Genomic DNA, 12,475 nt, shown 5'->3' with positions numbered 1-12,475 from the left:
ATTTTTTCAAACTTGTAATATTTTTCTACTTAGAAAATGAAATCAAATATTTTTTTTCTTCAATCATATAAAATGTTTTTAAAGAAATAATTTCTCATACTTGTACTATTTTTCTAGTAATAAAAATAAAATCAATTTTTTTTTTCATAACTTAAAAAAATAAAATAAATTTCCGCAACTGAATCTTCAAGCACAATGATTTAATTAATTTTAAAACTAATGATCACTTTACTCTTAGCATTAATAACCAATAGCACTAATCCATTTACTCTTTACACACTACTAAGTATTAATTAACACACTCGCATTACAAATAATAATAATAATGTTTAAGATACTTACAAATCACTCATTCAAGCTTTCTATTACCCAACTATTATGCTGTTGAAAATGTTGTTGTTCATCTGTGTGAGGGAACTTGTAATGAAACTTTACCCAATCAATCGAAATTATAAGTGAAAATATTAATTTTCGCTCTTAATATAACTATGCAATTAACAAACTAATTTAAATTCAGAAAACTAAAATCTATTACACACTCGGTCGTAATGGTTCAAGAACAGATCAATACTCGGTTATATACTGCTGAAAATCTTAAAGACCTATAAACTCTAATATGAAATGTGTGTCAATCGATTGAAATATCACAAAAATCACATTCTCAATCAAACTTTATTACAATACCACACATAGCAACAAACAAAATACAGATATTCTACTGCTTTCTTATAAGAAAACGCAAATAGAAATGTATGAAAGGTTAATTTCAAAGTATAAAACATCAACCATATACAACGCATAGCAATAAAGCAAATTTAAGCACTTTAAAGGATAACAGATACATTTTGAAGGATAGAGGTAATAGGGAAGTTGCAACCTATTAAATGTTCATATTTTGGCTATTGCATATTGTTAATTGAACCTCAAAACTAAAAAATTCACCATCGCCGAATTTTAAAACACCGTGGTTGATTTTTAATGAATTTTTAAAAATCCACGCGCAAAAGTGCGCTCTTCTGAAACGTCACGAGCCTACGTCACAGGGCGCGAATGTGCAGCCTTCCGCCGAAGATCCCTTGTTTTCGCTAGGGACATTATGAGCGCGCTGATATTTTTATTTTTTAGAAATTCAATAATCCTTTTGAACACACTGTGGAGGCCGGATTCGTTAAAGCACAATCTAAATAATCTTCCTCAAATAATATCAATGGTGATATTCGAATATTTCCGAGAGGATGAGAGGTTTAATGTTCCAGAAACGCGAGAAGATAAGCCTTTTACGTTTCATCTTCGAAGTCGAATGCACGTTCTTCGATTTCTCCCATGACATGGGAACCGGTTCGCTAGCGTTTCTCTCCTATCGGACGTCACTTCCTATGCCATCTGACGTCACAGGCGCTTGAACTTTAAAAATTAATTTAAAAAAAACTACTTATCATATCGCAAAAATTTTTTCACCTATGATGTTCATACATGTTACTCTATCATATAAAAATAAAATTAAAAAATCGAAAACTTCCCTATTCATTTATAAAACTTATTAATTTACTACTTAGCTAAAGGTGCATATTTTGCCGTCTGAACTTCCACACTAATAATATGATCTAACATCCACCCAGATCCAAGTTGTATAAACGCCTCTAAGGCATTTTCAACCTGACCAATAGCATCATTCAAATGTTCTAAGATAGTGTCCTTAACAAGTTCTATTCGCATCACACTTCTAAAATAAGAAGTAATCAAATCATCATCATCACAATCAACCGCATGACGACTCAGCACAGCCTTCATTACTATGCACCATTTAATGCTTCGTTTTTCATCTATTTCATCCTCAAGTATTTGAATAATTTGATGTCTTAACTCATTAAAACACATTTTTATGTCATGTGAATTTTGAGGAGCAGGTGTTACAAACTCCGTAGCAAAAACACCGATCGCAGTTTGTCGAGTAGGTCTTTCCCTCTTTGGGGTCGGAGTCTTCATTGTAACTAGCTTCACTGCACTATGCATAACACGAGTGTGGTGCAAAAGGGTAGATTTCGAATCACGCGTGATTGACCATGTCATGCGCGAGCTGCGAAAACGTCATCGGCATTCGCTGTGATGGAAAATTCGAGCGGATGATGTGGAAAGCTATTTTATGTAGGTTTCAAATTAAAAGTCATGGCACATCCTGAAACTTAAATTTTGAGAAAAACAGCTCAACTCCACTCAGAGTAGTCTTCGACAAATTTTGAGAAAGATCTTGATGGTCACATATGGATTGAATTTATCTTTATTAATTTATTAATTTTGTTTTATTTTTTACTGTTGTGAAAGGATTGTATTCAAACAGATGCATTAAGCTCATTGGTTCTCTCATCCATTTCATTTAGCATTCTCATTGGTTGATAATTTCACCTTTTTGTTTAACGCATCCTTCGAAAGTATAAATTTGATGTGGTGGTTACTTCGAAAGATCATTTGGTGGTTTGGATTCCATTCCGATCGTGACGTGAGGTTTTCTGTGCTGAAGTTAACTTCTATCGAAAAACTCTTTCGAACAGTTGGAAATTATAACTTGGTGTTTTGAATTTCTTTAGAGCTTTTCTAATGGAAAATCATAGGGAAAACACAAATATTGTTGATGATGGTGTGAGTCGTGAAGATGTTTTATCATCACATGTAAGTATTTATTTTTGAATTTGTTATGTGATAATTCTTTTGTTGAAATATTTGAGGGCCCAAGCAACATGAAAATAATATAATAAATGATTTTGGGTAAAGATTTCACCAATTTTTCTATTTCAAAAGTGTGAGTACGAAATATTCATTTCATGAAAATTGATTAATATTTGCACAGAATGTGCTTACTTGAAGGTTTGCGCTTATTTGATAAACGTCTTACTTTAATATTCTAAAGAAGCTTGTCAGTTTAGTGGAAAAATTGAACATGCTGATTTTTGGTAGCGGAACGGTAAACGATATTGTGTGCTGTATTTTTAAATGAACTTTTATAAAATTTCAACTTTCGGATTCTTGTCTTATTAAAAGAATTGAATATGATGTAAACAGGAGTTTTGTTTTCACGTTTTATGTATTTATTTACATTTCATTTGAGATTAAATTTAGATGTTGAAATGTTGTTGAGAAAGTATATAGCATGAAACTTCGTATGTGTTAGTGTTTTAAACGATATTTTCAATGATAGAATTAACTAAAATAAAAAAAGTTTCTGATAATTTTTGATTTATTTTTCCTTTATATCTTTTACAGGTATGTGCTTCATGTGGGAAGCAATTTAGTTCAAATTCAAATTTGAATCAACATCTTAAGACTCATTCAGGAATGAAACCATTTTGTTGTATGAAATGTAATGCTTCCTTTTGGCGTGAGTCTACTTTGAGAAGACATCAAAAGATACATTATAGAAAGAAGTCTTATAGTTGTGAAAAGTGCGACATGCTATTCGATGAAAGAAAGCGTTTGAATCTACATGTTAAGGAGCATGGTCCCTCATTCATATGTCAAGAATGTGGAAAGTCATTCATGTGGAAATCTGCTTTGAATCGTCATTTGAAGATTCATAATTCTACTACCACCTTTGCATGTTCGAAATGTGACAGAAAGTTTAAACGAGAGGATTGTTTGAAGAGGCATACCCGGACACATGAACGAAGCTATAAGTGTGATCAGTGCGGAAAAGTGTTTGTTGGAAAATCTACCCTTTTGCATCACACTCGTGTTATGCATAGTGCAGTGAAGCGAGTTACAATGAAGACTCCGACCCCAAAGAGGGAAAGACCTATTCGACAAACTGCGATCGGTGTTTTTGATACGGAGTTTGTAACACCTGCTCCTCAAAATTCACACGACGTAAAAATGTGTTTTAATGAGTTAAGACATCAAATTATTCAAATACTGGAGGATGAAATAGATGAAAAACGAAGCATTAAATGGTGCATAGTAATGAAGGCTGTGCTGAGTCGTCATGCGGCTGATTGTGATGATGATGATTTGATTACTTCTTATTTTAGAAGTGTTATGCGAATAGAACTTGTTAAGGACACTATCTTAGAACATTTGAATGATGCTATTGGTCAGGTTGAAAATGCCTTAGAGGCGTTTATACAACTTGGATCTGGGTGGATGTTAGATCATATTATTAGTGTGGAAGTTCAGACGGCAAAATATGCACCTTTAGCTAAGTAGTAAATTAATAAGTTTTATAAATGAATTACCTCTATCCTTCAAAATGTATCTGTTATCCTTTAAAGTGCTTAAATTTGCTTTATTGCTATGCGTTGTATATGGTTGATGTTTTATACTTTGAAATTAACCTTTCATACATTTCTATTTGTGTTTTCTTATAAGAAAGCAATAGAATATCTGTATTTTGTTTCACTTATTATTTCGATTGATTGGGTAAAGTTTCATTACAAGTTCCCTCACACAGATGAACAACAACATTTTCAACAACAAAATAGTTGGGTAATAGAAAGCTTGAATGAGTGATTTGTAAGTATCTTAAACATTATTATTATTATTTGTAATGCGAGTGTGTTAATTAATACTTAGTAGTGTGTAAAGAGTAAATGGATTAGTGCTATTGGTTATTAATGCTAAGAGTAAAGTGATCATGAGTTTTAAAATTAATTAAATCATTGTGCTTGAAGATTCAATTGCGGAAATTTATTTTATTTTTTTAAGTTATGAAAAAAAAATTGATTTTATTTTTATTACTAGAAAAATATTACAAGTATGAGAAATTATTTCTTTAAAAACATTTTATATGATTGAAGAAAAAAAATATTTGATTTCATTTTCTAAGTAGAAAAATATTACAAGTTTGAAAAAATACTATTTTGAATCAAAAAGCTGGTTTTGAAAGAAATATTCATACAAGTTGGAAATTTTTTTTTATTAGTTTGAAATGAAAAAGAAATTAATTCGAAACTGCGAATTAAAATCTCAAATTTTGTTTGGAAAACCTAGCATCAGGCTATTGACGATCAATGATTGAGATTTGCCGTGACGTTTGAGAAACGTGAACTAATTTTAATTGGTCAGAAACAGTGACATCACTTACAAGATGTGCTTGCTACTGGTGAATCATACTCGCACGTGGGGTTTGTTATCTGTTATCGGTAAAGGGGTAGATAGCAATATTGATAAAGTCATTTCCTCAATTTGTATCGGTGTGTGTGGACGATGCGAAGTTCTGTAGGATCAGGGTACGTTTTTTTCAACTGCCGCGCTGATGTGATGATATCTCGGCATGATTTCTGCAAATCGATGATGGGCAGCCAGCCGTATGCAGCGATTTCAAATAAAACATGCGTGTAGTTGTAATTTGTGAGATTGAGTTATAGTTAACAATCCACTTGTTACAATTTCATTCATTGTTTTTGAATAACATCGCAATTGGTGGCACTTGAGGGATTTCACTCCAATAAGGTTAGTCTTTTGTACTTAATTTTACTCAGTATTTAGTTATAACTTAATTTTGTTAAATTTTAGATTAAGATTCTTAATTTAACGTACGCTGACCATTTGAATGTATCGTTCGAAAAGGATAAAGACTAAAATAAATGATATCGATTTTGTTAAAGAAATTAATTGTTAAAGAAATTAATTGTTAGAGTAATATATTTTCGGTAAAACTAAATAGACTAAGTGAATCTACTTCTTGAAAATTTTGTTTTATTCTAACAAGAGTGCTTGTATGAAAAAAAAAATAATAAAGTAAAATACTATGCGATAAAATGATTAAGTTAAATACTAATCAAAAAATAATTATTCGAGTTGATTAAATAAAATGTGATAAATTAAATGAAACTCTTGAAAAGCATATGTAGTGATGAAATGTAACTTGAGTGCGAAATTTGCTTACTGGAAAAAAATTAATTAAGTTGATTTTTTTTTTTAAATCCGTGAAAATTTGTTAATGATAAGTGTTAGTTACTACTACGAGTAAACTGATTGCAAGTTTTTAAATTAAATTAGTTGGATGAAAATTGTAGACCTGATAATGTTTCGAAAAATTTGAGGGTTCGATTCCTGTGACTAATTGTGAAAAATTTCTAAGTTTAAAAATATCGGGGGGGGGGGGGAAACGATAAAGTAAAAACAAGCGAGAAAATGATTAAGTTAAATACTAAGCGATAAAATGACTAAGTTAAATACTAATCAAAAAATAATTAAATAAAATGTGGTAAATTCAATAAAACTCTTGAAAAGCATATGCAGTGATAAAACGTAACTTGAGCGCGAAATTTGCTTACATGAAAAAATTATTTAAGATGATTTTTAAAATTCGTGAAAATTTGTTAATGATAAGTGTTAATTACTACTAAGAGTAAATTGATTGTAAGTTTTGAAATTAATTTCAGTAGAAGTTATTTTTCAGTGAGTCTATTTTTAAAATTTGTAGGATTGTAGACATGAAGTTTTGATACTCGACTTATAATTTTTGTTATTTCTTGGGTTCTTCATTGATGTTTAACATTTTTATGTGATGTGTTTTATTTTACCGTAGGTAAAAATAATTAAATAAAACTGAAATTTATAAATTGTAATGAAAATTCTGTTAATGAAATTAGTTGTTTGTAATGTTGTAAAGTAATATTTTGGAAAAGCTGTAATGAATGATAAATAATAAAACGCAGTAAGTAAAATAGTAAAGTATGGTAAAGTAAAATAAAATATTATTGGGAAAATGAAATAGTCAAAGTGAATCTACTTCGTGAAAATTTTCTTTTATTCTAACAAGAGTGCTTGTATGAAAAAAAAATAAAGTAAAACACTATGCGATAAAATGACTAAGTTAAATACTAATCAAAAAATAATTATTAGAGTTGATTAAATAAAATGTGATAAATTAAATAAAACTCTTGAAAAGCATATGTAGTGATGAAATGTAACTTGAGTGCGAAATTTGCTTACTGGAAAAAATTAATTAAGTTGATTTTTAAAATCCATGAAAATTTCTTAATGATAAGTGTTTATTAATGCTAAGAGTAAATTGATTGTAAGTTTTGAAATTAATTTCAGTAGAAGTTATTTTTCGGTGAGTCTATTTTTAAAATTTGTAGGATTTTAGACATGAAGTTTTGATACACGACTTATTTTAACATTTCTTGGGTTCTTCATTGATGTTTAACATTTTTATGTGATGTGTTTTATTTTACCGTAGGTAAAATTAATTAAATAAAACTGAAATTTATAAATTGTAATGAAAATTCTGTTAATGAAATTAGTTGGTTGTAAAGTAATATTTTGGAAAAGCTGTAATGAATGATAAATAGTAAAACGCAGTAAGTAAAATAGTAAAGTATGGTAAAGTAAAATAAAATATTATTGGGAAAATGAAATAGTCAAAGTGAATCTACTTCGTGAAAATTTTGTTTTATTCTAACATGAGTGCTTGTATGAAAAAAAAATAAAGTAAAATACTATGCGATAAAATGACTAAGTTAAATACTAATCGAAAAATAATTATTAGAGTTGATTAAATGAAATGTGATAAATTAAATGAAACTCTTGAAAAGCATATGTAGTGATGAAATGTAACTTGAGTGCGAAATTTGCTTACTGGAAAAAATTAATTAAGTTGATTTTTAAAATTCGTGAAAATTTGTTAATGATAAGTGTTAATTACTACTAAAAGTAAATTGAATGCAAGTTTTGAAATTCGTGCAAAGAATCAAAGTTGTAAAAATGATATAGTATGAAATGTATGAAAAAAAAAATCGAAATTCGAAAAATAATTTAAGTGTAAATATGTATGAAAATACAATTGAACTCCAAAATTATGAAAAAAATAGTTTAAGTTGGAAAAATGATAAAGTCGAGTAGACTTGTAAATAAATAAAAGATGCAAACATAATTAAAAATCAAAAGGTATAAAAATAAACTAAATCTACAAATTGGTAAAAATAGACAAAAGAGCTTTAAAATAGTCAAAGACCTAACTAGAGAAAAAAATAATCGAAATCCTAAATGTATGGATGTGAAAAAAATTTCTAGTCCAAAAATGCATGAAAAAAAATCTAACTTGTGAAAAATATTCAAAGTCTGAAATGATTAAAAATAGTGAAAGAATAAAAATGTGAGAAAATAATAAAAGATTAAAAGACTTTAGAATAGTCTAAGACTAAAACGGTAAAATAATCCTCGAACTCTAAAATGCTTGAAAATAAATCAAAACGCGTGAAAATATCCTCGTAAAAGTTTGTGAGAAAAAACGACTATGTCCAGTATGACCGAAAATAAATAAAATTCGCGGCAAAATATCTAAAAACGCGCGAAAATATCCTCGTAAAAGATTATGAGAAAAAGGTGACGAAGTCCGAATTCGCGGGGGAAAAAATAAATGCGCGAAAATATCCTCGTAAAAGGTTACAAAGAAAAAATGACAAAGTTCGAAAACGCGCGAAAAACGGCAAATGCGCGAAAATACTCCGTAATCTTCTACAAAGATTACACGGAGGCGCAGCCATGAGATCAGAGGGGAGTCAACCCAAGGTCAGAGGGGGATTGGGAGGCGGAGGTCGCAGGCGGATCTGGACGGTGCAGGGGTTGCACTTGCACATTGCCCGATTGCCCCTGCTGTCGCAGAACTGTCCTTTTTCCCCTACTAACCACTCTTCCCCTACTACAGAACTCTTGGATATTAATGTATAATTTTTAAATTACATTTTCTTTTAATTCTTTTCATTAATAAATAAATATATATATATATATATATATATATATATATATATATATATATATATATATATATATATATATATATATATATATATATTTATATATATTAACATTGCGAAGATTTACTTAGACACAATTCGTTTCAATTCATCTAACCATGTAAAAGAGTGTTAAAATTTTTTCCTTAATTCTACTAAATGTATATTGTCTTAAATTGCATTATTCTAAATTATTGTATTTCAAAGGTATTTTGAAAGGAAGCAATATGTAACAAACATCAGTTCTGAAACAATAATTAAAAAATAGAAATGAGCAATTTCAAAAACAAAATATCATAACTAACTCGAGTTTAAGATACTAATATTTTTTAGAAAGAAGCAGAGACCTGAGAAAAATATTTAATGATTTTTCAACTTACTTCGTATAATTGCCAGTCCGTATTTATAAATCATCTCCAGCCACGTTTTAAGACCTTCTTCTGTTTCCATTACATCATTGTAGTTGATTTCAGGTTTGCTTTCTTTAATCTTCTCACCATTCCATGTAATCATACGCGGTAAAGCATCATGAAAGGAGTCGTAACTGTCTAGTTCAAAATCTTTCCCGCACTTGTGCAACCTGATGTAATAAATTTTTTTTGAAAACCTAAATGTAGCTCTTGCATTTGAAAAGTTATATACTCTTAATAAATTGATCATTGTAAACATTTTTGCAAAATAAATTCTCAACTTCATGAAATAAACTTTAACCTCAAGGTTTAAAAGCAACATTTAATGATCTTACATCGTAGGTAAAGTGAAATAACTTCCTCATAGTATGGGAAAATGTCGGCTTTTTAAGAGCTCGAGTCTTGTTAAACTATGAATTTTAGCAAAAACATTAGAAAATTTTTTGGCTATACTGCGGTGGGCAGGTAAAGGGCAGTAACTACATTTTTTTTTTTTTTTTTGCACTTTTGTCATTTGTTGTGAGTTAGCTTTATTGTGCGAGCTTGCTTATTTGGTTTCCGCTGAAAAAAAGGTGCGAAAAAAACGTATAATTCCAATGTTTCCCTATTGTTAGTATTGAATCGAGCACACATTTTTTTTTTTTTTTTTTTTTTTCAAATATCTCGAAAACTCATTTCTGCAGATACGGCAGTATATACTTGCGTGTGCACGTAAAGGGCAGTAACTGCAAATTTTTCATATTTTTTTTTTGCATTTTTCTCATCTATTGTACGCTATCTTTATTGTACAAGCTCGCTTATTTGGTTTCCGCTGAAAAAAAAAGCGCGAAAAAGACGTCTAATTCCAAAATATCCCTATTGTTAGTATTGAATCCAAAACGCGTTTCTTCAAATATCTCGAAAACTTATTTCTGCAGATACTGCCGTTTACCTGCACACGGCATTATAGGTGTATCATCCAACATCTAACTACATTTCTACGCAGTCTGGGCTCTAATTGAGAAATTTATCGTTGCGTGGCACCAACCTTCCCTACTCTCATCATTGAAGACCACCGTCTGGTCTTAATGTCAATTATCTATTCGTCTGAGCCAAATTTTTGTCTTCCGAGTCAGATTTTCATCTGAGCAAAAAGATGGTTATCGGAAGGAGCCAAGTTTGAACGGTATTGATCAGACAGCTTGCGTAATGTACATGACCTTGTTCAGTAACTTGTGAAAGTTTTCCTGTATACAGTACTCATTTGTTGACGAATTTCTGCTGCATTGCACACCTGAACATGAAACAAATTGAACTTTAGCATACAGCATGAAATTCACACTTCGCAGGAGATTTTGCTGTTGGAGGCATGTTGATGTGCTCACTGCATGTTTAAAATTGATGATTGCGACCTGACGTGATAGACGGGTACATTAGAGGGACTGCCTAAGGGCCTATTCACATATCGGCCGTCCGTTCCGTGCATCACTTTTTTTTTCTCCCGAAACAGGTTTTCTTTGCTAGTTGCCATGACAGCAAGCCATCTTGGACGGGACCGGTTTCGATCAGAAGAACCTTGATATCTGACGGCCGTCAAAAGTAGAATGACGTTTCATTGGTTTCCGCCAAGCAGCGCGCTCTTTTCTCTGGCGGGTGAATTCAGTCACGTGATTGACATACGGCGACCCGTATGTGAATGCTACTCTACTTTCGTCGGCAGTCCGTCACGTCAAAAAACGGGATGAACTGGACGGATGTAAGCGAACAGCCCTTAACACATCTTCGTGTCGAACCATCGGATTTTCACGAGTTTTTTTTTTTTTTTTTTTCGTAACCGTTCGGACTTTGAAAGAAAAAAACCCTCTTAAATTTCAAAAATAATGTTTGATTAAAGTATTTTTTTCTGAATGAAACTATTGATAAATAATTAAAGAAATTCTTGAAAGATATCGTCTCCTCAAAGCAAGAGTATCTAATCCCACGTATAACAGTAGGATATATCCTACTGTTGCTCTGAGGCGACGATATAGCACAAGGGCTCATACGTTTTTAAAAATGGGAAAATAACTCATACATATAAATCCATAAATTATAACTTCCACACAAATTGAAAATACAAAGTTATTAATGACCAAATTGATTGGACAGTTAGACTAATAAAATGTCTTACCATTGAGGATCATAGAGACTAACGTGTTCTCCACCATCTCCGTCAGGCCATATTATCTTCAAACTACCAGTTTCTGTTATATAGTACGATATGGGCTTAATATTTATGTCTAAGCTCACTGTATCCAGCATCTTTTGCTTGTTTTGAGGATGTATGCATTTTTCACATTGGCAGTTGTCACGTAGCTAAAAATATAGATAAATACTAACTTATATAAAACAATGCATAACTACAGAAAATTCGAAAATAGAATAAGTAATCAGCAATTTAAATTATGCTGTCTTATACCATAATTTAAAAAATAACAGACAATTTCATAGCTGATGAATTTGGGGGGTTACGAAAGTTCTTATCTTCAACAGTTGACCACACAAATCTTATTTGTTTCAGATATTTCTCATATGAAGTCATTGAAACATATACCTTCGTGATTTAAGAAGCACACCTTCTAAACTAATTACTTACCCATATAAACTGAAAGTCTGAAGCTAAATTATCTTCAAAACCAATTTTCAAAGACTGATGAGAAGATGGAAAAGTCTTTGTTATTTCGGGTGGTTTTAGATCTGGTATGTGTGCTGCTGTAGCTTTAGCCCAGCTTCCTGTAAAATCGAAAACAACTATTTGAGCTACGTTTGAAGAGTTACATTCAGTTAGCATATATAGGGTTATGACAAAAAAATATTTTATCTGTGGTAAAAATCAATGAACTTTTTAACAAACTATAAGAAAATAATTAATATTTTGCTCATACCCCAAAAAAATGTCCCACACCTACTACTTTGAGAATTTATAAACTTTTTTCAGCGCACTTGAAATATAACTCTGATTCGAATATTTGAAGTTTGCCTTTAAAAGGTAGAATTCAGGAATGTCCCTTCATACTGCAGACATATTCGCCTTGAATTAACGAAAACGTATTTGCTCTTTGAAATTAAAGGTGGTTTATGGCTATAGAGTAATTGAACTTCAAAATTTTACTCATCAAAACCAAACACCAGTCATTCATTTTAAATGAGTGCTCATAACATTTACAGTGATATCTTTCATTTAAAAATGAATCAATAGTAATAAATTATATCATATATAGCACGGGGATTCTGTCTTATATTGTGAATGAAAAAATATTTATACAAACTAGTATGACACTAGTTTGTTTAAGGAAATCGAATACTGTACATACA

The 12,475-nt window shown here is 30.7% G+C and overlaps 1 protein-coding gene across 7 annotated transcripts in view; it reads right to left on the bottom strand.

Moving 5' to 3' along the window:
- LOC129218433 (gamma-butyrobetaine dioxygenase-like) overlaps window positions 1-12,475 on the bottom strand; it is a 94,547-nt gene that overhangs the window by 23,285 nt on the left and 58,787 nt on the right. For all 7 annotated transcript variants that reach the window (XM_054852692.1, XM_054852693.1, XM_054852697.1 and 4 more), the window contains 3 exons: window positions 11,757-11,893; window positions 11,292-11,476; window positions 9,113-9,312 (listed from right to left, as the gene is read on the bottom strand). In XM_054852692.1, the coding sequence (XP_054708667.1) occupies window positions 9,113-9,312; window positions 11,292-11,476; window positions 11,757-11,893 (522 nt within the window). The remainder of the gene's footprint in view (window positions 1-9,112; window positions 9,313-11,291; window positions 11,477-11,756; window positions 11,894-12,475) is intronic.

This window comes from Uloborus diversus, chromosome 3, assembly GCF_026930045.1.
Source record: "Uloborus diversus isolate 005 chromosome 3, Udiv.v.3.1, whole genome shotgun sequence".
Taxonomy (NCBI): Eukaryota; Metazoa; Arthropoda; class Arachnida; order Araneae; family Uloboridae; genus Uloborus; species Uloborus diversus.
This window is presented reverse-complemented; position numbering and strand designations above follow the sequence as displayed.